At 39.9% G+C, this 26,245-nt stretch overlaps 4 protein-coding genes across 6 annotated transcripts; 2 read left to right on the top strand and 2 right to left on the bottom strand.

Annotated features, from left to right (window-relative positions):
• Window positions 1–90: 90 nt before the first annotated feature.
• Window positions 91–14,035, bottom strand: Lasp (LIM and SH3 domain protein Lasp). The gene is made up of 6 exons (XM_066747062.1): window positions 13,633–14,035; window positions 9,262–9,356; window positions 3,734–4,005; window positions 2,959–3,162; window positions 2,521–2,660; window positions 91–2,431 (listed from the first exon to the last, which is right to left on the bottom strand). The coding sequence occupies exons 1-6, from the start codon at window positions 13,699–13,701 to the stop codon at window positions 2,252–2,254; spliced, it is 960 nt and encodes a 319-aa protein (XP_066603159.1). The 5' UTR covers window positions 13,702–14,035; the 3' UTR covers window positions 91–2,251.
• On the top strand, window positions 13,175–20,613 carry LOC136785783 (probable glutamate receptor). The gene is made up of 14 exons (XM_066747045.1): window positions 13,175–13,288; window positions 17,240–17,419; window positions 17,505–17,809; window positions 17,884–18,028; window positions 18,099–18,281; window positions 18,364–18,521; window positions 18,585–18,681; window positions 18,748–18,814; window positions 18,898–19,138; window positions 19,212–19,395; window positions 19,464–19,554; window positions 19,648–19,803; window positions 19,909–19,992; window positions 20,335–20,613. Exons 3-14 carry the CDS (start codon window positions 17,635–17,637, stop codon window positions 20,611–20,613), a joined length of 1,860 nt encoding a protein of 619 aa, XP_066603142.1. The 5' UTR covers window positions 13,175–13,288; window positions 17,240–17,419; window positions 17,505–17,634.
• LOC136785787 (probable 3-hydroxyisobutyrate dehydrogenase, mitochondrial) lies at window positions 14,650–21,488 on the bottom strand. Of its 2 annotated transcripts, XM_066747061.1 has the most exons (8): window positions 21,363–21,488; window positions 16,419–16,509; window positions 16,232–16,311; window positions 15,972–16,150; window positions 15,757–15,878; window positions 15,469–15,679; window positions 15,214–15,340; window positions 14,650–14,937 (listed from the first exon to the last, which is right to left on the bottom strand). In XM_066747061.1, exons 2-8 carry the CDS (start codon window positions 16,465–16,467, stop codon window positions 14,740–14,742), a joined length of 966 nt encoding a protein of 321 aa, XP_066603158.1. In that variant the 5' UTR covers window positions 16,468–16,509; window positions 21,363–21,488; the 3' UTR covers window positions 14,650–14,739. The 2 variants fall into 2 exon arrangements, with proteins under 2 accessions (XP_066603158.1, XP_066603157.1); XM_066747060.1 differs by lacking the exon at window positions 21,363–21,488 and having other exon boundaries at window positions 16,419–16,570.
• LOC136785786 (uncharacterized) lies at window positions 21,467–24,285 on the top strand. 2 transcript variants are annotated; one of them, XM_066747058.1, is made up of 9 exons: window positions 21,467–21,584; window positions 22,506–22,554; window positions 22,645–22,771; window positions 22,858–22,951; window positions 23,019–23,134; window positions 23,191–23,424; window positions 23,516–23,721; window positions 23,804–23,872; window positions 23,951–24,285. In XM_066747058.1, the coding sequence occupies exons 1-9, from the start codon at window positions 21,579–21,581 to the stop codon at window positions 24,085–24,087; spliced, it is 1,038 nt and encodes a 345-aa protein (XP_066603155.1). In that variant the 5' UTR covers window positions 21,467–21,578; the 3' UTR covers window positions 24,088–24,285. The 2 variants fall into 2 exon arrangements, with proteins under 2 accessions (XP_066603155.1, XP_066603154.1); XM_066747057.1 differs by lacking the exon at window positions 21,467–21,584 and adding an exon at window positions 21,622–21,763 and having other exon boundaries at window positions 23,951–24,281.
• Window positions 24,286–26,245: the final 1,960 nt, after the last annotated feature.

Genomic DNA, 26,245 nt, shown 5'->3' with positions numbered 1-26,245 from the left:
TTTATAACAAACAGGCATTACTTTATTTCTAGTTTGATAAGAAATGAAAGGTAAATTCTTTATAGGTGTGTAAAATACAAAGGCTGAAGATTTACATAACATATATATTTATTACTTTTTATATTATACCATAATATAATATTATTCGCCTAAACACAACGCTAACATGTACATATTTCTGTATTTTCCGAATCATAAATTTTATCGATGCTCTACTAATTACAAATCTGTTAAAGCAACGCACATCTTAAAAATATTAATTCTCTTCCTCATATTCTTATAGTCAAGGCATTAGGGTTTTCGTATGTTGCTAACAACAAATTAACTTCGTTATATATATTTATAAATCCATTGAATATCCCCCAACAATCGCACTATCTTCTATTCAGGTAAATCTGGTAATTACATTTCTGAGGAACCGAATATATTGCAATGTTAAAAGTCCAACATTTTTTCAAATATTAAAATTTCATTGTCACTTCTCACTTCCATCACATATTTTTCTACAAAATTATCTTTACTTGTGCAAGCACTTGGCGTGAATACACAGAGTACTAGATAAGATAGAGAAATAAAAATGTTCCTTAAACATTAGGGTACAAATATTCTGATAAAAATTTTATACAATAGTTATATTGGATGATCGAATGAAACGTATTATTTCACCACTAATTAAGGAAGAAAAAATACAATATCCTCAGACTTATACATGTACTTTGACACAGAATGAACAAAAAAAGTAAATGTATAAACGGAATTTTATACCAATGTCAACCGACTGCATTATGACTTACTAACTATAATAGTAAATGCTGGTACAAGTGTTAATTTGTTGAAATCAGTTTTAACAATTAGAAAAAGTACGTTATCGTGACAAAAATTACAAAAGGGCAAGTAGAATTTATTTGTTTAAGATATACACGGACAGATTTCTACATTATGGCGGTATCACAATAATTGCAGCTGGACCATGAAACGCGTACAAAAATTGACATCTTTAAGAAAATTCGTTCAAGGCACAGTACATTCATCATACGTATACAATTCGTTATATAAGCCAAACGATTCAAGATAAAATGCGTACCGCTTTTCCAAATAAAGGTCTCAAGTGATAAGGCACATTGTTTTATAAATCACATTACTTTCAGCACAATGGATCATAATATTACGAAAAAGGAGCACATCTTTTTAGATACTGATTCAGTAAATAATAAGATCTTTCTACGGCCGTGGAAACAACGAAGGCTTAAACCAGGCATTGAAAAAATATAAACAACAGTGTAGTAAATCACATGGAATACCTATTACAGTCAACTGTAAAAATGCTGAACATGGAATAGTAACATTGCTTATCGCATGAAAATAAAACCCACACACGATGAACAATTGTTATCGTAACTGGAAAACATCTGAATGTAATTAGAAATATTATGCGATATTTATACTATTTGTTAAGAATAGTTTGGAAAATACCCCTCGAGAGCGTAAGATTATAGTATAAGGTTCATCAATGATTAAAAGACCAGCGTTCTCATGTAACAAAATGAAATCTATAGGCTCTTTCGCTCTAGTAAAGGTTGGTCCCAACTTGGAATAATATTCGTTGGTCTGCTGTTTCTTGTAGTAAAAAATATAGGCAACTCGTTTGGAAGAGCTCGAACCAAGCAGCAATAGATCCGATGAATGCGACTAATCGAAGTTACCATCTATAAACTTGTAGTATAACATAATGTATAATATGTATATGAAGTATTTGTAAACTCGTCAAATTTGAGTAATAAAATAATTGTAGATGACATATCAAATCAAAATGTTGGAAGAATTAATGAAATCTCGTTGAAAGTTTTCGTCAGCTTCTTCGAGCCTATCTCTATTCTATTCTCGATGAAGCGAGAATCTCGCTAAATGTCCTAAGGCTGATTCGCATCAGGTTTAGTCGAGTGTGACGTCGTTTCCGGTCTCATAGCGTCCATTTTCAAAGAGTACAAACTGCAACATTCGCCGTCTCGTTCCGTGCCATCTTCTCGGTCGATCGGAAAGCTTTGAAACGTTGATCTTCTGCTCGTTACGTCATCGTCTCACTATGACTCGTTCGACGTGTGGCAAACGCGACATTTATACTTTAAAGTTTGTATCCTTCTGAAGAAATATATGCAGCTTTCGTTCGAGTATTAAAAAATTTGTTCTCAAGCTTGCAACGTTTCCTCCGATGGAAAAGCAACAAGTAAGACACGCTTCGAGGGATCGAGAATTAGATTTGCGCTGGCTCTACGTAATTTGCTGGCAGCATGCCATGTCGTCCTGTACGTTGAACCACTCCAGTCATCCAACCTTCGTCGATGGCCGTACAGTTGATGATTAGGTCACCATCGCAAAAGCTGACCTCATCAAGATCTTGCGCTTCGTAGTCGTACATCGCTCTGTACACTCTCTGAGAAATTGAAACAGAGAAAGAGAAGAAGATTAATAAAATGATGGAAAAATTCTTTACCAAGAAAATAGCGATTGGGAAAAACCTACCCCTGATGTGGGTGGAGGTGGAGGAGCCTGGTTTTGCGGAACGTGATTATTGTTCGCTGAGGGGGTTAACGATCCATAATACTCATTTACCGGATCTATATCCGCCACAGAGCCAATTTTTCTTGTCGGTGGATTTGTAACTGGAAGAATTATTAACGATTAAAAAACTATTTTGCCAAGCTTGTGTTACAGTATACTGTCGTAGGTACAAAGAGCAAATTATAATTGAAATTTGTTAATAATGATCGAGCTGACAATCTCTCCCATCACTTTGGTTAGTTTGCACAGTTGCAATGTTGCACGTTTCTGTAAACCGAATGAAGGTATAGGAGAATAAGGATCGAGTTGGCAGGGAGAGATATAGAGAAGTGGAATAGAATAGAGAGAAGAGAGAGAGCGTGGAGAAAGGATGAAGAAGATTCGACGATGGAGGCTCACCTGCTCCCTTGTCACTGGTGTAAATAACAGTAGTAGCCGCTTGCCTGGCAGAGTAGGGACTCGGCCTTGCTTCGCTAAGGGGATCATAATCCGCGATCCTACCTGGTGTCCTCTGTACAGGCGAATTTGCTGTCCTGGCTGGCGGAGGATTTGCATTTATGCTGCTCGCTGGCCCAATTGTGCCGTCTGTGTACTCTACGTACTCTAAAGCAACAAAGCACACAAAGCTTCTTGAACACACCCACCTATTACCCATATAAGCATCGTATCAAACTTCTCCACCATCCGGAAGTGACCAAATAATAATTCAACGAATATTCATGAAACACGTATATCTATATCTCTCTTCCAATCAGCTTCCATATAAAATCGGTCTCTGCGAGGGGACCGATACGAGCGGTAAAATTTGCAGCGACCAATGGGAAGCGTTGCAAACGTATCTCGCGTATACAATATTGCTGATACACATATATACACGCATAGTATGCACTACATTAGATATGGCTAGCTGCGACTCAATGATGGTGTATGAAACTATGATGATAAGCACAGGGAGGCATATGATAATAAACACAGAGTGTTTTTGCGTTAACACGAGAGAACTGGTCGCTGGTTGGATTTTCGTTTATCGTTGGATGTATCATCTCGCTCTTATCAAATAAAAACTTCTTTCGAGGGTAGGTTATACACACTGTACGCATAGAGAGGCCAAGCGACGGGAAGAGAAGAGAAATGACACTCTCTTTTGGGGGGAAACGAAGGTCGGGAGTTTTACCTATTTGCTCGCCGTTCTCTCCAGTCATGGTCCTCTTTTGTTCCATTATCGCCTTTTTCTCCAGTTCCCCGTGATAAGCCACGTTCGAGATGATCTTGCTGTTCTGCTTGATTCTCAAGGTTTCGGGATCATCGGCGACCTGCGTGAATTTCCCCTTTGCTTTCTCAAACTCGGCGTGATACTTTACGTTACTCTGGATCTTCGTGTTCTCGGCGATGCGTTTCAATTCTGGCGTCTCCGCCATAGTCGTGGCTTTTGCCTTTGGTATGTGCCTGAAATAATAATAATAATATGACGTTCCGTCCACCAGATTTTATTCGAGTAATTTTTTAGGCTAGGAAATAAAATGTCGCGAGCGAGGAACGAGCAAAGTGGTTGGCTTTGGCGAGTGGTCGACGAGCGGTCAACGACGTCCTGTTATCGCGAACATCCTCTTCTACTACGACCACGACGATGATGACGAAGGCTCGAGCGATACGTATAATGCACGTATATGTGCCAAGATGATTCCGCCGCCGGTGCGGTGTACCAATGAACTTGAGTGAGTCTGATGAGAGAGCAGTGACGCTCGATCCTCTGTGTGTGTGTGACGCATTCACAGGAAAGAGAAAAAAAGGATGCACATCCTTCACTCTAGAATCCACATGCGCGCCAAGTGTGCTCACCGTGCCGCGCGCCGCGCGCCGCCGTGAGTAAGTGTGCATTTTTAATATCGCGATTATCGTTACGAGGCCTCTTATTATAGAAATTATCTCAAGTGCTTTATCAAACACATGTGTGCCATGCTGCGCCTCTTATATTCCCCCAGTGTACAACCGCGCATATATATACGCAGAAAAGGCCTGAAAATCAACCGAAATCGAGCGAGTATATCGGAACTCGCGGCAATTAAACGTTAAATGAGTTTACTAATCGTCACAATGCAGAGTCTATTCGATTTTATCAATTACAGAGGGGGAAACGTCGCGACGTCCATGTGTATATCTATACATATATATATATATATATATAACACGCAGAGAAATCATTCATTTAAAGTACAATCGAGTTATTCGTGTAGTAGTGGTGTACGTCGAGATTAAAATTAAGATAAGTGTGTACGCGCGAGAGCATTATAGAGAGATAGCATATATATATATATATATAGTGAAAAGATGCAATGTCCAGATTATCCATACAGGCGAGACCCGGTTTCAGAAGCTCGGCCTAATATCGACTGGTAATTCATAGGGGTACATGTACCATATATATTATATAGTATACGTGATTGGCGAGTCTGTCCGTCCGTTTGTCTGGTAAGGCGGGGCTAAAATAAAGTAAGGTAAGGTAAGGTAGTAAGGTAAGCTTGACGTACACACGCGTAATCGAGATGTGTGTCACGAGTCCGTTTTCCATATATGGTGCCTATATGTGGTCTCACCCGGTAATTGTGCCACGCATTACGCAACCGAAAGCGCCATGTACAAATAATTCCACGTTCCCTTTGTTCGATAATTGAATGGCTCGCCGATAAATGCCGTCAATGGTGCTTAATTCCTCCTAAAATCCTCTCGCATCCTCGATTCCGAGCAACGCGATCCACGCGACGCTAAGAATCTCTGAGTAATCGAATAATAAACTTATATACCAATTGTTTTCCTCAAACGACGCATATTAAAAAAATACATGTATTGTTTTACCTGTGCAGGCCTTAACTGGGTTACAATTAGCAAGGGAACTTGTGCCAGTGGTCAGATACGAAAGCACCGACGAAAAAAAGATGAGTCAGAAATTATACGAAGATGATTCGAGGTTGAAGCTTTTAAAAATAAATTTCCAGGAATCGCAGCGTGTTTTCCCTGTACGTGTCGAGTCATTTCCAAAAGCAACCAGAGTTATACAAGAGAGGTCAGAATCGTTTTTACGACTTGAAAATAAATTGTGGATAGAAAGAGAGTCGGATTGGTTTAGTCTGATGAGAGAGTTCTGTTGGACTTGCTCTCTTGGCTAGACGAAGGGAGGAGGGGAGGGGGAGGGGGGAGAAGTAGGAAATAAGACAATTAAAGTGTATTAGGCTTGCTGAAAGTTTGACATGGCTTCCAGTGGTAAGAAATATCGCGGTTGAGCACGAGGAAGCCTTAGCTCGTCCGCATTCCTGGAATTCTCGCGAAGGCCAGGCCAGGACGAGTGTCGATTTCCACTCGGCAAGATGCACCGTTTCGTTATGACCGCTTTATTATATGCCAACTTGGCGAGCACCGATCGCTCGGCCATCTTTCCCAGCCGTTTCTTTCAAACGGATGTCGTAACTCTGACGAGTCGTTTTCTGGGAATTCCAAACCTACGCCACGCTTCGAGTCGTCCAATTCAAATATCGGATCATCAAAGGACTTTAATAATGCCTATATATATATATATATATATATATATAACCGGCTTATATCCTTTAAAAACTCTTGTCCCAATAGAGATTTAACGTTCCATTCTAGAAAAAAGACTATCACTACTTACTACCCCCCTCTACCACCTTTTGTTTCACACCGTTTCATACACACTGGCAGTAAGAAATCCATTTATCACTAGCCCACGCTACGTGTGCATTGTATATGTATATATATATATATATATATATATAAAGAGCCAGTGAACTATGCATGTACCGTTTTAATTCAATAAGAAGAGGAATTCAATCGCTCATTGCAACAAGTGCAAACGATTAATACAGTGTATGTAGATACACCATACACAGACGTACAAAGAGTGCGAGATATATCTCATACACATCTCATGGGGTTGCTAAATTACGTACAATGGTCTGCGCAGGATGGTGGGGTGAGATTGGTCGGTACATTGTGGGACAAGGTCGGTTTACCGTAGCTGTGCAGACAGGTCACGCAACACTGACCACCCCCCTTTTACGACTAGCTGTTAAATTGTTCGCATTTAAGCTGCTCTTAAACTGCAGCCCAGCCGCAACAACAGCAGAGAAGCACAGCAGTACCACCATCGTTCTCCTCTTCTTCTTCGACCACTCGAAAAACCAACATTGTATAATAAATTTTCGTCCTTGTCCATTTCCCATGTATCCAATCACAATTCGTCCTCTGGAACATCCGTGCATCGCGTACACTATATATATACTGTTAGCGTTAGCCCATGATGCTCGCTTGAGAAAATTATCCGCGGGAATGAGGAGGAAAAAGGAAAGGAAATATTTAGATAGAGGGGAAGAGGCGCATCACGTGGAAGAATTTCCCGCTAAGATTGGCCGCACTTTGATACGTGGGAGTATAATTGAGCAAGCGATGCTGGTAATTAATTAATGTAAGCATAGCGTCTGCGAAAAAGGTGCTAAATTGGCCGTGCCTTTTAAAGGAACGCTTCCTAGTCTCTGGCATTAAATTGCACGATTACTCATGGCTTATTCGCTTCCTCGCGACCCGACGCCGACGCCGATGCCGAGGACTAAGACGAGGACGACGAAGGAACGGACCCGCTATGCTACTAATGCTAGTATGTACATACATACACGAGTACGAGCGAAACGATGCGTGCTATTCCCTGCAACAACAACAATAACCGCCATTAGAAATTGTACAGAGTGAACGCAGCATATGTGCGTATACGCGTGGCGTGTGTCGCTGAACTCGGCCAAACAGCCGATTATGCAAAGAGAAAAGAAAGGAAGAGAAAAAAACAGTGTGTCATTTTACCATCTCGTTTAAAATTTCTTTGTGCCTGCGGTGGAGCGCAGGCGCCATGCGATATTTCTCTCTGATGCCATTATGCCATGGCGTAGCGACTAGCGAGCAAAGACAAGCGAAATGAGTCACTTTTGCAGTAGTCGGATGACGATGCGGACGCGCTGATTACGTCAGCGATTAGCTTTATTAAATTTCAGACAACAAAAACTATGACCAATTTCATCGTGCGAGAAAATTCTCGATAATAATAACATTGACTAAAGTACATGATGAGTGTTGTTGTTGGGTGCGTCCGTAGGAGAGAGTGTTGATTTATGCACAACCTCTCTCTCTCTCTCTCTCTTATGAGAGAGTGGAACTCCAAGTGGTCTCTCCCTTAAAATCTCTCCACAGTGCATACCGCAATATATATAATACATTGGCACGCCGCAACGCGATGCGACGCGACGCGACGCAAGAGGAGCGCCCTGGCGCGACTAATTGTCGAGTCAACAGCAAATCGAATCACCACTAATCCCGGAAATACTACAATCTTCTTATTCTGCTTCTTCTTTTTTCCATCCACTATCGAGTTACAGAGGCCATGAACAATTGTGGAGAATGTCCAACGAGTTAATATCGCTGGAAAATGCAAGCAACGCTCTTTCTTTCTTTCTTTCTTTCTTTTATCGTTCAATCATATAAACGAGAAGTATACGAAAATGCTTATTCGGTAAAAATAGAAATGATAGCCGAAGAATAATGGTCTTTTACGATCGTAGACAAATCGTATTAGGATGAATCAGAATGGCTTTTATAGCTGGCTCTGATAAAACTTTCATAATGCTCGTACTGTATACCAAACGTAATAAATGCAAATGGCAGAGGCAGGTGTTCCAAATCGAAATGCACGAGAGTTGCGCCGAACAACTATTAGTCTTCTAATCTTCTCAAGATAATACGACAAATTGCAAGCGGTAATTGTAAAATAACAAGCAATAAATAGTAAGCAGACTCGTTTCTACGGTTTACATCAAGTTATCAGAAAAATTCAACTGTTGGAGAAGTTGACTCGTGCTCCTCCAAGGAACTTTGCGAAGAGTGAGAAAGTTTGTAGGGAGGCTATCACAGGAAAAAGCTACGAGACTTTAACGCAATCTCCCCTCGGCCCTCCCGGAGCAACTTTCAAACTTGCGCTTTTCTGTCGTCCGAAGCTACAAAATTGACCTTGGCTCCCGGTCAATTTCATCGTGGCAACGGACCGTCGCGTCGAATCCTCTATTGACACGCTTATTCTCTCGGTTCGCAAACACATGCCATTAAGGGTGAATTATTGCAGTTAATTTAGTTTGAAAATCAGAGTAGCAGCAGGCAGGCGGTTTACCCGTCACTCGGAGAGGAGCGATATTCTTTGGCTGGTATATGTATATAATTACGACGAATGGGATTGGAGGAGGAAGACGTGCAGTCTATATTGGCGCGCGGAGCAACAGATGCGAGGAGAGAATCCTCTCCAGGTGAATAACGGAGGCATATATTTCTTGCGGCCACGTGACTCTTGGCTTTCGCCGCCTCGACACGTCTGCTATGCATTCGCATGCGCGCAGAGCTATCGCAATTGGCTCGCTCGCTCGCTCGCGCAATTTCTGCTACCACCGTCGACTATTCCGCAATTTCGCGTAGAGCGCGCTGCCACTGTTGAGCTCGCTCGCTCGCGCGTGCACTCGCAACAAGAGCGCAACCACTAATTAAGAAATCCTGGATGAAAACTGTTCCTTCGTCGACCGTACTGATATATCCGACCAATTTGCCTCTTCCTTCCATCTCTCGCGCTTCTCTTCCTGGTTTCCTACTGCTACTACTTACGCCTCGCAGTACGGCTGTTTGTTGAACCCTTTGTACGTCCTCATGTTCAAGGTCATGCCGCAACCCTGACACTTAAAGCACTGCTTGTGCCATATCTGTAAAAGGAAGAAAACATTGAAATTGAGCTGCTATTCTTAGCAATTAAAGTAGATGTCTTGCAAGTGGTGTATTTATGTACACACACACACACACACATGTAATGAAGGAGGGGGGATCGTAAGTACAGGAAGGAAAGGGTTGGAAAAGCTAGATGACCTCCGTTCAATCGTTAGTCATCGAGTATCTCTGAGACTGTGTGTGAATCGATATCGAAAGGCTGCAGCAGCAGCTCGACCCGAGGTTAACTCGCTTACTCTCGGCTGTCATGGAATTATCGCGGAAATGCGACAAAGCGCGTTGCGTCTAATCGAGAGAAACTGATTTAGTTGTTTCTCGATAAGGAATTAAGCCCGATGCACATAGAAACGGAAGATTCGATAAGCGATCTTCGGTGGTACATACAAGGTAGGTGGTACATACGTGCTGCGATGGATGGTTAGCTGATAAACGAAATACGATTAGTTCGGTGGATGAAGGTCAAGGACGTTGGTGGAGAGGGTAGATCGCTAAACGCTCTAACGATCCAATTTTTTCCCTCCTACGGCTTCTAATTAAAGAGACAGAGGAAGGCTGGGGTGTTCGTTAAGCAGGCAAACCTGCTAACTAAGCAGCCGAAGGTCATCGGATCAAGTTCCTCGGTATCCCCGAGGTAGGCATCGTTATCCCCGAGAGCAAATGTTGAAATTCCTCTCGACACACGCGCCTACCCAGCCCACATAATCTCCTCCATGGAATATACTACATTGCTAGAGCGTTATTATCATAGGTGTAGCACACTCGTGTTCCCTGATCCAACATTGACTTCAGATCCGAGGAGAGATTGTACAATTTGGATTCACTGCTCTCTCTCTCTTTCTCTCTTTATATATATATATATATATATGTATGTAGTTGAGGAACAATTAATTATTTGAGATTTCCTTCGGGCCGCACGATCACCGATCGTTGCGTATCACGTTTCAGGCATTCTTTCGCTTTATCAGATCGCGATTTGATAAGGACTTGGTCTGCGGTGACCAGGTATATATACAAACGTTTATCATAATAAGTATTATGTATATCGAATAGCGATGTATAGACGACGGTCGCGAGAATGAAGGATCGAAGAAGAGGAGGAGGAGGAGGAGGAGGAAGAAGACGAAGAGAGCAGCGCGAGACACGGTCGCTTTGCACCATGTTGTCCGAGATCTAAACGCCTGATTACACGACACCGATTCGCATTACCTTCAAATTACAAGCGCTGCTGCCGCTCCGACTCGAGCTCAGGCGTTGAAAACATTTCTTATTTATCGCTGCGAAAGAAATTGTCTCGGCAAGCATTAATTACGTCCTTGCTTTCGACATGGGAATGCTGTGTCGCTTGCTTGCTTGGCTTGCATCGAACTCGGAAATTTCTCACAGGACTTCCCGCCTTGCAAAACCATAAACTCTCGCTCGCGCCACTCCACGCCACTCCGCGCCACGCCACGCCACGCCACGCCGAGCGAGGAAACCAAGCAAAAGAGGGTGGAGCACCTTTAATTTCAATGCACTTTCGCAATAACGAACAATTGCATCACTATGCAATGGCCAAACAATCAAACGAGATTCCTCTTCTCTTTATTTTCTTCACAAACCTAATTCTTCTTCTTCTTCTTCTTCCTCCCTCCAAATTCTCAGCTGCCTATTCCGCCCGTCGTTACATAAACTCGAAGAATTTCCGTGAAATTAGAAATTTACTCGCTTTTTGAATTATGGGTGCGATAGAAATTTCTCTCGCTAGTTTTCGCCATATATAGAAAGAAAAAGGAAGGCAGAGGTTCGATCCGATGTATTGCATTGCGCTTATTTCACGCCGCTAAAGCTGAAGCATCGCATCGCTGGCGACGAAAGAATTTTTAATGTTGCGCAGCGGTGTATATTGCATCTAGAAAAAACTCGTCGCGTGTAATCTTTTCTTCATTCACAAGCCAATTATGTTTTCTGCTGGTGCATTGGTTGCTGCTGCGTGCTCCCTGGCCATTCGCATCTATATATATATGTATATAGAAAAGATGGAAAGTCAATTTTGTTATGTAAATGGACAAGAGTGAGAAAATAGAGTTCAAGGATTTTCTTTTATAGAACGAACAAACTTTGCGTCATTTATCTCTTGTCCATTTCCATTGAGCGGTGAAACTTTGGACGCGGACGACTATACTGACATATCATGTGAAAATCAAAGAGAAAATCGCCAGGAAATATTATAGTCCATCGGAGTCAGCAGGAAGAGTGAGATTTCTCTTTTGTGTCATGGCTTCAACGAACAATGCAAATCACATAGAAAATAACTAGCTAGGCGTGACTTCGTTATAAATAAGCTATCCAGTTGACCGATGAAGGAATCTCACCTGTGTTGAAGCTCTTTCAATTACCAAAATTCATGAATTCCCTCCTATATATAGAAGAAATTGTATCATCGCTTATATAGACAACCTTTCGAATGTAATCTATAAATACAGCCGAAACAAATCTATTTTTGCGACAAAAAACTCGTAAACACGTGTATTTTTATTTAATTAAAACAGCATGTAACATCGACTGTAATGTAAGAAACTCGATGGAGTAAAATTCATATATGTAACCGAATTGAGCAATATCCGCTGATCGAGCGAATTTTTTAAATTCCTCTCACGGATATTAATGTCAATCGTAATAACAAATGAGGATTTGTTGATAAAACATGAGTATTTAATTGTGAATAATAAAAGCGAAACGTGGAAAATAGTCCGTTTGAACAGAGTCGAGTTTTGAATCAGTGGACTTCTCGTGTGACAAAGAAGCAACAGGTTGGAGTCCCCTTCCACCTGTTGTAGCAGTAGGCCAACCAGACCTACGCAACAAGACGCGTTAAAATTCCTATTTTCTTCCTAAAAATTCATTTGGCCGTTAAAATTTTCATAAGAGAGAAGGAGAGAAGAGAGTGAAACATAATCTGGATTCAGCAATGCAGAATATTTTATCAATAGGAAAATTAAATTTCCTCTTGGCATCGTTGTAGAATGCAAAAGAATGTTTTAGGAAGGGCGTATGCTTTGCTTTGAATAGTCTGTTGGAACAAGATGCGGGCTGCTGTAGGAGCATGAATGAAATAGAATCCGAGTGGACCAAGAATACGCACGAGTAGACGCAAGTTGTGGAAAAACGCGTGAAAAGAATGATGTATAAACGCGTCGGTATTATATACGGACTAGAGATAACGTTATTGTATACTGACTGTATAATTCTAATCTGATTATTTTTGCTCTCCTTTTCCTTCTTCGAAAGTAGCTAGGCTGTAGAGAGAGAGAGAGAGAGAGAGGTGGAAGGAGACAGTGAGAAGAGAGAAAAGAAGAGGAAGAAGGAGACTTGTGTCGACCATTCACAAAACGCAGACCAGTGTATATGTGCACGCGGTACGTGCGTACGCAGCAAGAAAACCAGATGCGAAAAGTGATTTTTCAGAGTGGGGGCTGGGCCCCTCTGAAAAGTCTTCCACCAGTCATGTACCAAGCACAGACAATAATATTCTCCTCTCTATTCTTCTCTTTCCCCTCGAGAAAGAAAAACATCGGTTTTGGTAATAGGAAGGAATGAAAATAACTGGAAATAAATTATAGAGGATGTAGGAAACGCTCATTACCCTCGCACACAAACACACTGGCACGCGAGCACACTTATTCGGATACATCCAAATTTAGAAGCTGGATTTCTGCGTCTCCTCTGAAGCTTAGAGTCGTTTTCTGACTCAGAGAACACCTACACAATTTCAGTCTCGTTAACGCGTCTCGACAAGAATTCAGTCGGCGGTGCGTGGCCGGAGTCGTAAAACTCATGAAAAATATTAGAAATCAACGGTCGAATGTGTATTGCGCTCGCAGCTATTCCTATACAATTCAAGCAGAAAACTTGCTGCAAACGGAATAAATTGGTAATGCTACTGATTTGATTTTCTTCTACGAAACTTAAAGTTCCTTTCAACTTCTCACGAATACACAGCCAAATTAACACGAAATAAAATGTCATATGGTTAATAAATTTCCGGCACATTCCATTCGATTTCGCAATATGCTCTTCTGAATTATAGTGTACGAGGTATGCTGAACATTCGAGATACTCAAGACCGGACGAATAAGCCAAGCTCTGTGTGTACTGTGCATTTCTTATATTTTGCGATTAAAAGTATAGGTTTGAGATTCCTTTGGAATGGGATAGTGGAATTTTCATAAAAATAAAGATAGGCTAATTCGAAAGATAAGCAGAAAAAAAACATACTTTGTCGAGGCATTTGAGCTCCTCGATAGGATAGACTGTTTTCTCACAGCGAGCGCACGTCTTGCTCATCTTTTTCTATTTTTCTCTCCTCCACTCGCAGTTTTGCGTATACGTAGGTGTCTTGGCTCTTTCCAGGGAGTCCACTATTTACGTAGCACGTGTCACTTGTAATACATCTACACCTTTTCGACGAGCTCGCGTCCAACGCGGAATATTCTTTGGCGAATGCGAAGATTGCTGCTGTTTATACACAAACGTTGAGATAAACGCGCGACAAACAACAAACTTGATAGAAAAAGCTGACTGGAGCTGCACGGGCACTAACCGTACTACCAATAACGAAACCGCACTGCCCTCTCGGTCTCTCGTCTCGTCTCTTCAGTTCACTTCGGTTCGCCTAGCCACAAAAACTTACCGAGTGACAGAAATGGTGGGGCACCGCGCTAGTCAATTCAACTCCCAACACCAAATAAACTTCCCTTTCTCTCGCCTTTTCTGCTTCCCTACAATTTCCTCTGCAGTCATATAATCCACAAATCTTATATCTTATTTTGCCGATTGTCTTCCGCTGGTTAGAAACAAGTAATCTATCGTTCTTTCGGAAAACTGAATTAATTTCAAAACTTGTATTCTTCAAACTTTTATTGTAAATTGTTAATACCGGTTTATAGATTTTTATCGCAATGCTGATATGTTACAGTGTCAGAGAAATGGCTGATTTTAATTAGTATTCTTACGCGTGAAATTAAAAACATTTATGATCCAAAAGCTGCTTGTTTTTATAAACGATTAAGTTTACAAATTATTTTTTCGCATAGACCGTAGAGGAAATTATTAATTAAGAATAAATCAAAGGAAACATCGTCAAGGGAAATTTTCGGAGATTTATAGGAAATTAATATAGCTCCGACGGTAAATATGGTTTGGATCAACTGTTTTACCGACATAAAAATTCAAGCGATTACCCGCTGGCGCCATCTCTATGGTACGTGATGGAAATAACTTGACTCACACATCTATCAATAAAATAATTTCTTTTTTAGGTAGAAAATTTATTGAAATTTAAATGAGTTGCAGTCTTGCGTAGCTTTAATTGAGACGAATCGCTCAATGTTTCTTTCCAGTCCCTAGACCTTTCAAGAATTGGTAGACAACGCTAAAGTCCTTAGTCGAGTATCCATTGAGTATCAAAGATCTGTAAACTTGATGGGCCAATGATCCAAGAGGAATGGGCGCCTCCACTTTGGTGGCTGCGGCTTGTGCCAATCCTAAATCTTTAGCAATCAGCGTAGTACTAAATCCATTCTGAAAGTTACAGCCCGTTTAGTAATCCCTTCTTATATAGTAATAAAACTCTCGAAGGATCATAGTCTATTGGATCCGTGCACAACCTACACAGTGATATTCAAAGGAAAATGTATAACTCTATACTTATACGAAAATCTTCCGTAAAAAATGAGAAAATTTACCGGTAGGTAGCACTTATACTATGCATATATACATCAATACAGATTCTCACATCGATGTAAAGACAGTATATAAGTATATGCACGGAGTCAATAGAAAAATAGAATTACTCACTTCGTAGTTGTCACCGCTTGGAACGTTTTGAACGAGTCCCGGTACCGGATTGTACAGTTCGGTCGACCAACATCTACCAGTACTGGAGTTGACTATCTCGTAAAAAACTTTGGCGTCGAGTCCTAATCTACAATGCAAATAAAAAAAATAAAAAAATAAACGATATTGCAAGTATATCTAATGTATTTATTCCAATCTTAAATAGAAGGTAAATATTCTTCTAGAAGAACAATGGGGAATGCACGAAAAGCTCACTTTTGTCCAAGATTGAAGGCCTCGGACGTTCCTATCATACTGATTCCTAGAAGCATATTGTTGCACAATTTTGCGGCTTCGCCCATTCCAATTTGACCGCAGTGCACAATCTTAGAGCCCATGGCTTGCAAAACAGGCTTGGCATCTTCGAAGTCGTCTTTCGAGCCTCCCACCATGAAAGTTAGAGTGGCATCTCTCGCACCAATAACACCTGAACAACAACAACAATGATGCATTTCCATCGCACGCACAAACCGGTCATTTTCTTAAACGTTGAAAACTCTCTACCTCCAGACACTGGACCGTCTATAAATCTGGAATTGTTTTCCACAGCTTTTTTCGCCACTGTTTGCGAAACTTCTGGGTCGACGGTACTACTATCTATAAGTAATGTGTTTGGCTTTACAGAGCTGTAAATTAAATGACACCAATTACCTCTCACTCCCTCTCTCTCTCTACAGAATCAATAAATCCTTGAGAAATAAAACAGTAAATCTACTTACTTTATAATACTATTTTCACCTATATAAGAGTCTAAAACGGTCTGATTGGACGGCAGCATAGAAATGACAACTTCTGCATTAGCGGACATTTCTGCTACATTCGCAGCGCCAACTGCTCCAGCTTCGACCAGATTATTCACGCTCGCTTTATTAATGTCATAAACGGTTAATTTGAAGCCCTAAACAATTAATCGTTGCTCGATTAAAGCTGGAAATTAAAAATACAATAAAAACATAATAGCATTTGAAAGATTGCATACCTTTTTTATTAAATGTTTCGCCATATAATTCCCCATATTGCCTAATCCTACAAAGCCTATGTTCGAATAACGTCTCATGCCTGTTAAAACAAATGTATCCAATACGATTATTGAATTAGCCGAACAATCACACGACAATTGACTTTTTAATCTACTCTTTTTTTCCATTTTCGTATGGTTTTATTACCTGAATTGACTGTGCGCCTGGTTAAACTTTTGAAAACTAACCAAGTCATTGTCGCTCGATCGATGTGGCACAGCTACTTCAAAACGTGGAGCTATCTCAACAGAGTTACGAAAACAAGTGTTAATAAATGCAGCTAGCGTGGAAATTAAATGACGATTCGATATTTTTGGAAAAGGCAGTATATCAAAAGTTCCACGTTACGTCAACTTATCATTAATGTATTTGCTTTATCGATGATATACGTAGCTTACGGTTGAAGCTTATCGTTTATCACTGTAAATATTATATAATAATTAAAGTAATAATGCGCGAATGAAAAATAATTTAATATATCGGATATAAGTGAGGAGAAGTAAAAGGAGAGAGGAAATAGCAGTTACTAATCCATATATAACAGTCTTGTCTGTTCATCGATATAAACAGTTTCTATCCCACCACCATTCTTATCAATGAGATAAGAAATGGGAAACTAAACCAAAAAAACTTGTTTGGCGAATCTTATTTATCGTGCTATTGTAGAATAACGAATCAAGCATTCTCATTTTTTACTCTTGCTGTGTATTTGTTTATTACTTTGTTTAAAAATTTCATTTCGCTCAGTATTTAGTATATTGCAAGATTATTACTAAACTTGAAGCTTGAGATGATAAGAAGAATTGAAGTATATTTGATTCCTCTCTGTTGTAGCAACAGCTAATCAGTTAAAGTTGTAAATCTATTTGACTAACAAAATATCTGTTAGGTCTCATCTACACCCAAATGATTAAAATTATGAAAATTTTAAAGTCACGTTTTTTTCTTTGTTTAACTGAATAAATTAGAGTATCGTGTCCTTGAACTATTGAATTCGCTTGAATGACGACTGAGGGGTAGGAGTGTAACGTATGGATTTATTAATTAAGATTTTTAGTCATTCCACTGAAGTACTTGAAACGGTGTGGAGTGTAATTAGAGCATAGCACACATATTATGTGTATACTTTTATTCGCGTCAAATGTGAGGTGGGCTTTTGTGTTTACTCAGTTCTTTGTCAAGCCTCTTATCTCCTTTCAAATTGCAACTTAAATAGTTTTTTTCCATGCTTAGGAGTTTTTACCTGTAAATACAAGAGTAGCTATCTGAAGACCGACCAAAGCTCATTCCGCTATTGGATAGTATCGTAAAAAGTATAATTTTGTTCCGAAAAGTCTGGGAATTGGAATAGTAATGAATTAGAATGAAGATACAACTTAGATTGTTATTTTTCCACTGTTATGTTCTTGTACCAATCTCAGCCGCTAAGAGTGATATAGCGATCGATTACAACCAGCAGTCATGGATTTCCGATACAAACATGTCGCTTATTATTGGACTTTCCTATCCATTTTCAGCGTGTTGTAATATTTATTTAGGTAAACAGATTTCGACACAGTTTTTACGACTTTCACTATAGTATTTAAATTGTATCCTTATAAATTTCTTCAAGATGGACTCGACGAGATAGAGCCAATATTTAAACAATTTAGAAGAATTTATCCTCATGAATATTTATTGGAAAAAACGAGTTTCGAATGCTTTGGAAATTTGGTTTTGGCCGCCACCGAAGAACAAGTTGTTATGGAACTATCGAGGTAAATATTTTTGATCAACTCTCATAAAAGCCAGACGGATGATTCAGACAAATTTTCTTTTCGCACGAAGAATATCAACAGCGATATCAAAATCTGAGATACTCGTCATATTGGACAAGCGTATCGAATCAAACTCATCTGTGCTGAATGCAACGCTTTATAAAAATAGTGACGTGAATCTGGTGTCCCGCTATGGAATTTGGAAGCTTTCGGAAAATTATTTGTTGCCCAGATCTTTTACCAAAGTTGACCGGTAAGGAAATATATAAACATATTAGGAAATTGCTTTATAGAAATATTATTATTTTTTTTTTTTTTGGAATAATAAATAATAGCTACGAGGAGCTGGCATATTCAAAAAAAGGTCTAGTTGATATGATGGGTAGAGAAGTTCATGCAGCTTCGTTCTTTCGACCACCATTATCCTATTTAAAAACTTCGATTAACAAAACGATCAATGGCATTCCTACAAAAATTTATGTGACGAACAATGGTGAGCTTTAAATAAACCTTATTATAACAGTATTTGAGTAAACAATGCATGACGTGTTTTCAGAGCAAGAGATGGATGGAATAGAATTGAAATTATTTCTGATTATGGCTGAAAAGTTAAATTTTACATATACCATAAGAGAACCTGACGGGCCCAATAGGTAATTTAATTTAAAAACTGAAAATTTTCTCTGAAGAATTTTAATAATTATGTGCTGCAATTCCAGATACGGAATTCCTATCAACGATACCACATGGGAAGGCGGAATGATCGGACAATTGCACAAAAAACAAGTTTGTACATAATGAAATTTGCTACGTTGTCAAGAAAATTTTACTAGTGATGTTTTCACTAGTTGATAAAATAATTTTCTCAGATCGACATAGCATTCGCGAGTATCTGGCAAACGATACATCACCATAAATTCGTGAACCTAACAGAACCATGGTACCAAATATTCATGCATTTTTTGGTACCACGACCAAAGCCCTATACGAGTTTCTGGGCCCTCACCAGACCACTATCTACCAGTGTATGGATCGCCCTACTGATTATAATATTTCTGCAAAGCCTGAGCATTTACCTACAGGCCTGGATCGATCCTAAAATTCCGAAACGTATAGATAAATCCTTTCAGTAATAAACCTTCGTCCTACGAACTTTCTCCAATATTTGCTATATATTCTTCAGGCTTCAGGGATTTCATTCTTACACTCACCGAGACAATAGGACGGCTACTCGGGACCTGCGTACCTGAAAGTTGTACGGAGGTCAGAGTTCAAATGCATATCTGGCATGCAGCTGGAGTAATTATCGTCACAGCATATTCTAGCAGTCTCGCAGCAAGATTGGCTAGCTCCGAGTACGAGCCCAGGTACATTGCCCTTAGTTATTTTCCAAAATATGGATATAAGTCTGTAGGAGAATCTTCATTTTTCTTAGAATCGACACTATTGATCAGTTTGTCCATTCCGAATTACGCTGGGGAAGAATTAAAATTAAACCTTTTCGCGAGGACTACTTCAATATAGAGGTACTATACCAATAATTTCCATACATACATGTAATACGCGATAGGATAAATTACAGAGAGAAAAATGGTGCAATTCTTACGAAAATTATACAGGAAGCGTACACTTCCGACATTCCTGATCGATTTATTCCTCTGGAAACGGAGGAAGAGCAGCGAAAGTACTTTGCCACTGGGAAATATGCTGCAGTAGGAAGAGTCGTGGACTCGATATTTTTTCCGGACGATAATATAACGAACGAAGACCTTGAGGTGAGATTATAAAAGAGAAAGTAGGACAGATGAAAAAAATAATTAAACGTCAAACTAATACGATATGAATTATAAAATATGGATTGTGTTTTTTAACTTGCATAGAATCTGAGAGTCATGAAAGATGCGATAGGAAAATTCTACTCCTCTTTCGCAGTCCAACCATGGCTGTTGAATCCTGTTAATAAGGTAAATAAAATTCTATTGTTTGTTTTTATAACCCTTTTGGTCCTAAATTATTTTATTGTTTTAACATTATTGTTATTAGTGTTTTTCCCATATCTGTCATAAATGTTTATACGAGGCACGTCACTCTTGGAAACTTTTGACCAACCGATGTTCTTTTATTATAGTCTGGGTCAGAATGTTCTAGTGAAGCACAAAGTGTGTCTCTCTTGAATGTTCTTATATCTACCAGTTGAGAATAATTTTGAGCTAAGTTTGAGACTTATAATCTCATTAGGACCGAATCAATTAATTTATGTTGTTTTTTTTTTTGCTAAACCTGAATAGGATATAATTTGCTTGCAGGTGATGCTCTGGTTGAAGGAGTCCGGAATTACGTTTTTCCATCTCAGAGACGTGATTCGTCGACGCACCGGTTTGCACTTGCGAGAAGTTTTGGTGGAGCACGACGGGAGCGACGGAGATGCTCGAGTTCTCACGTTGACACCGCTTGGCGCTGGTTTTTCAATGCTCATTGTTGGACTTTTCTTATCGACCTTTGTGTTTTACTTGGAATTAAAGAGCGTCGGTGATTTTGAATCGTACAAATCCCGCCAGAAACTGTTTATCGGCAGAGGAGAATAAAGTTTCTGCATGGTATATAGATAAATTCTACCGAATATCAGAGTATGGGAGAAACATGATTTTCTACCACGTTGCCTTACGTAAGATTTCGTCGCGTGATGAAAATAACGCGCCAAATGACGATAATACTCGTTGTTTTTATTCTAGTCCACTATATATGTATATGTATATAGTGCGATTGAGATGCACAATATTTTTCATTAAATCTTATTTTAATAGCACGAGTGTAATTATTCTTGAGAAAAAAATCGAATATATAAGACATTTTCCGTGACGATATTTGCATTGTATGACAAGTGCTCCACTTTTTAAGGCTCAAAGAGTTTTTACATATATGCTATTCAGTAAAATGTATTAGCTTTCTTTAAGGCATATATAATGCGTCTCGCTGGTTTTATCGCGTATTGTAATTTTTGTGATTCTTAAGTACTGCACCTTCACCCAAATACTTTCGTCCGTTATTTATGTACCTTGACCTCCTGACGAAAGTAATAATAAGCATTTTAGAATTTGCTTGCTCAATGGTGTGCACAGATGTCAAAAAATCTATGGAAAGCTGCTTGATAATAAATATTGCTTGATCGTTTTATTTCACTATATAATCTAACAATAGCCGCTGTCTATTAATTTTGACATTCTTATACGGATTATTATGTAAAGAATAGTTTAACTTTTATTAGATAATCGTGACATTAGAAATAAAAATTTTGCTTTATCACTGTACCGATAACTTATATTCCTGCACTTACTGTAGATATAGCGATGATGCCAGTTTCTCTTGATACTGCCGACTGGCGCTCGAGCGTGTATTCAGCAAACACTATAGAAAGTTTCATCCGAGAGAATTAAACAGGATTGGCCGTCAGTCGTGTGTTACTTGCTGCGACGTCGAAAAGGTACTCCACAGTTGCAGAACGTACAGTACCACGCGAGCTGCTATACCGTATAACCTCACTGGCAGCTCGATGCTGGTGTGTATCACAATCTGGCCCAGGTACCCACGTGAATAACGGTCAAGTGAACGCCTTGAAAAATTCTTCACCAGACTCAAATACTTTCACATAGAAGGGAGAATCTCTCGATGCGCAAAATTTCAACTTGCCTTTGCCCGATATAATATAATTTTCCGCGCAACGAATCTGCGGTTCTGGTATGTGGTTTGAACAAAATTGTCATATTAGGTGAATAATCAGAGCTTTCGTTAGAAAAATTTAATGCTTAATTAAAAAATGCTTAACTTAAATTGTTTTTCTCATAAACCTGTTTATCTTATCCCGAATATTAATTGGACAACGCCTATGTATTGCGCAAAAATCATCTTGAGACATGATTGATGTACGCGATAATTAAATGCCTGAACTGTACAAACGAAGCTGTTATTGCTCTGTCATAAACTATCAATTTTAATTTTACGGAGATAAAAGTGCAAATTAAATAAATATACTGCATCTTTTCAAAACGTTGAAATTTCCATTGTATGAAATTAAATCATGATTAACGCTCAGTATTGTTCGTGTTACTCTAATTGATCATAGTTTATCTATGATATAACGAGGCATTATTTATAAATAAAAAACTTTGTAAAAAATTAATAATGATACAATATTCTCTTTTTCCTCTTAAAAGATAATTTGTTAAAATAGAAAGCCAGTTAATATCGTTAGCTCTTGATATTATCTCTCGTCGAGGATGACACACAAGTTTCACGAGTTTCTACATATAGTATATTGTAAAACAGAATCCCTACCACTAAATGTGACAGCTCTTTAGTAGGATTGATCGAAAAATCAATCAAGTTTAATTCTGCTTGAAATTTGACACAATTATTCCAACTCAATAATTCGATAGAAAATAGCTCTTAATCTTGAGAGTGAAACTTATTTTTATTTCAGTACTATTCATCGTTGGAAGGAGACATGAAGAAGAGACATATCGATGATGGTTTGAAAATACACTTTGATATAAAGAGAAAAGAACGACAATTATACGAACGAATGCTATTGATGCTGATAAATCTTTATTGATTTTTAGCACAACCCACAACGGTGGAGGAACATTTCAAACTTTTAATGAGTGACACTGATTTTATCAGCAGTGACATAACGAAGGTATCACCGGCGGATTTGCCCGATTGGTATGATTCCAAATTATTCAATGAGTGAGTACATTTACACATAAAGAAGATAATAACCATATTCATAACAGAAATATCACGAGTTTCATGATTGTTCTTTAATAATGTAGAGCCAAGCAGTTTTACAGCAGAAACATGCTGACGGTTGGTTTGACCGGTTTACTGGGATTGATCGGTGTTTTAACAGTTCCTCCCATATTAGATGTAAGCAAACTTAGCTCTTGCTACATTCTGCAGCTTTTTACATCCAATTTAATTTTCAAATTCAAAGGTGCTTATTTACACGAAGCAAAGTGGATCCACCTGCTTAGCTTACAAGCGTTACTTACAGACGCTGCTTCACGTGTACACATTTTATTATTCGGACATAGAGGATCCAGATTCAAAGTGAGTTTCATGAATGCTGAAGAGAAGGAAGGAATATTCAAATTTGTCCATTTAAGGTGGTACAAAAGTTTGAACGTGGTACGTTCGAAACACGCGATTGGTCACAAGAGAGCACAGATTGCTAAGATTGGCGGAATCTCGCAAAGAGACATGAGCTTGACGCTTTACGCATTTGTGGCCTATCTCCACTTAGGGAGAGACAAGATGCACTTGAAGTACACCACGGCCGAATTGGACGCGTTCAATCATTTCTGGAGAATCATCGGTCATCTTCTGGGCATCGATGATCGGTAACTCAGCAGTTTACTGACTATATTGTGCCGCTAATTAGGGATACCTACACACTTGCTGACTTTTTCCATTTTTTTTTTCAATCGTTAGCATAAATGTTTGTCGAAAAAATGCAGATGAAACTGCCAAGCTTTGTCGGCGAATAAACGACGATTTTATGAGGAAATGCTTGAGGGACATGACTCCGGAGATAATGGAGATGGTCGAGTACATGTTGAACGGTTTTTGGTACATTGACATCTCTGTAGATTTAGATGCTATTATGGTACTTTACTACGACATCTTGGGTGTAGAGTGTGAGTACTTTCTTTTCCATGAGAAATCGAAATTGTTTGTCCTCAGTTTCAGCGATTAAGCAATAATCCTCTTTTTGTTCAGATCCCAAGAAGCTTAGTTGGTACAGTTGGTTAAACATGAAGAATCGTGATATTCAATTGTCCATCATGGGTATACACACTTACGTTTACGTGGAAGAGGGCGATTCGACGCACCTAATATCTCTAACATATCTCTATTGTTTTTCAGGCGTTCCTTATTTTGGATCGATTCTGCGAGTATATTACAATTATTTCGTAAGGGTCATTTATTGGATACAAGAGCACTATCCGGTACTCGCTTGGATTGGATTTGGAAAAAGCCAATCGGCGATAAAACTCTATTGAATCTCAAAAGTTGTTAATTAAATGAATAGGTACATATATATATATATATATATCTCCGTGTCAAGGAGATACTTGTAATTACACGTGACAAAGTGTAAGCGCTTAGAGCTTAATTTTATTTAAGGCAATTTTTCATCGGTTATAAAATTCCACGGGTTTGGAAATTAAATTAATAAATACATGTATATATATATTTATATAATATTTAGCGGATAATCTCAGACTGTTTTTATATAAGTTACCGATTGAGGAAAGTACCGACTTGTATGGAATCTAGTCGAACACACGCGGTGGCGCTAAGAATGTTTCCTAACGAGAGCCGAAGCAAAGGTAGTAACCAAACAGTCCGTAAGAGTTCGTAACGTGTCAGCCTTGAAAACATCTCTCAACGATTCACCGGAACGTACCTTCGTCCAACTCATTCATTCATATTTTCGCTTATCAGGAAAGTTTAAAGTGACGATGAAAAAAAGGAAGGCGAGAAAAAAAAGGATATAGTTAATCAAAAAAACAAATAAAAGAAAATATAAATTATTGAAATGAATGAAGGAGAAGCGTGTTGGTATCGTTCGATGGTTGAAGACTGGTGATTTACGAGGCGGGCGAGGGAATATTTTGGGACATGGAGTTTCTCGCGAAGAAGCAAACACATATAGAGGATGGTTGATTTTATTGGTGCATCTCTGTGCCGTTCTACAGCGTCCAAGTCGTAAAGAGAGTAGCGGAATGCGGCAAAGCACGCACAATTAGAGGCTGTGCGTGTTTTCGCTCGTGTGCACACTGCACATTTGTCTGTCTCTCTCTCTCTCTCTCTCTCTCTCTCTTGGCAGCGCTAATGCACGCTGCAACGTTACGCAAGAACAGTGAAAAAGCGTTTGTATAAGGAAACGACGTTCTCGTCCGGGTTCCGGGTGAGTGCGATTTGGTTTCGAGCGAGTTTGGAGAATAAGAATAATCGCGCGGCACACGCCCAGCAGTTGGATACGTATTATGGAGTAGTCGAGGCTGTTTGGGGAAGCGTGGTGGGGGGGCAGATAGGCGAGAGACGAGCCGAGCCGCATAAATATGCTCGGCAAGTACAAAATACACTGACGCACACACCGCGCGTATGTATACATATATGCACTCGTACGTCTCTTTCCGTGCTACGCTGCATCTCCCCCCCCCCCCCCCCCCACTCCACTCTCGAGACAAATCACTGCAAAATCCGAATGTTTAGCCGATTGACGATACGGATGATTGTGTCCCAAATGAATAGTCGTTTCGGAACAGTCTCGGACGAGAGAAATGGTAGAAGAAGAAGAAGAAGAAGAGTCGTATAGGGACGGGGCGAAGAAGTGGGGGACTGGGAGGAACGAGTATCGGAATCCGGCCAGGAGAAGAAGGAAGATGACCCTCACCCTCCAGCCCTCTCGTCGTCGCACAAAGAGATCCGCGGTCGGTCGCGTGTAAAACCAGTCAGCCCGTTCCCTAGAAATTACTTTCTATGAGAAAAAAAAAACGTGCGATTCGCTTTTACAGATCCGCAAGCGGAGAAAGGCGAGCGAGCCTATTGAAACGTGGGTAAAAGAACAATGGAGAGGGATATCGCGTTAAAAAGTGAGAAATCGCGTTAGAAATTGGAGAGATTAGGGCGTCGAAGAAACGCGACTGCTGTTTGGTTTGTTCGGAGGGGGGATTGGACGCGCGCTGCGCGTTGTATTTACGTTTTGAGAATCTATACACAGAGAGAGAGAGAGAGAGAAGGACGTTGAGAAGTTCGAGGCGCGCGGATGGACTATACCGTGTGGTACCCATATATATATATATATGCATACTATCGCGTATCGCAAGTTGGACGCGACGCTTTTTTTTTCTCGGTCGTTATACCCCTTCCGCCGGTGTGCATGGCCCTCTACTCGTTTCAGGCCGCTCCGTCTCCCTTTCATCCTCCTTTTCCAGCGTTTCCTCTTCTCGCAGCTCTCGCGTTCGTCCTGTTCTTCCTTTGGCCGCTCGCTCGATCCTCTTCCTTTTTCCTTTCTTGCGTCGTGGTCCACGGGCGCGCTACGCGACCCAAGTGGCTCTCCCCGCCCCCCCCCCTCCTCCTCCCTACATCTCTCTCTCCTCCTCGTCACACCCTCCCCCCTTCCCCCTTCCACTCCAACGTTTCCATCCGCCG

Source organism: Prorops nasuta, unplaced genomic scaffold, assembly GCF_024137725.1.
Source record: "Prorops nasuta isolate Cenicafe-Biocafe unplaced genomic scaffold, Cenicafe_Pnas_1.2 PNAS00003, whole genome shotgun sequence".
Taxonomy (NCBI): Eukaryota; Metazoa; Arthropoda; class Insecta; order Hymenoptera; family Bethylidae; genus Prorops; species Prorops nasuta.
Note: the sequence above shows the minus strand (reverse complement) of the source record. Positions and strands in the feature narration are given on the sequence as shown.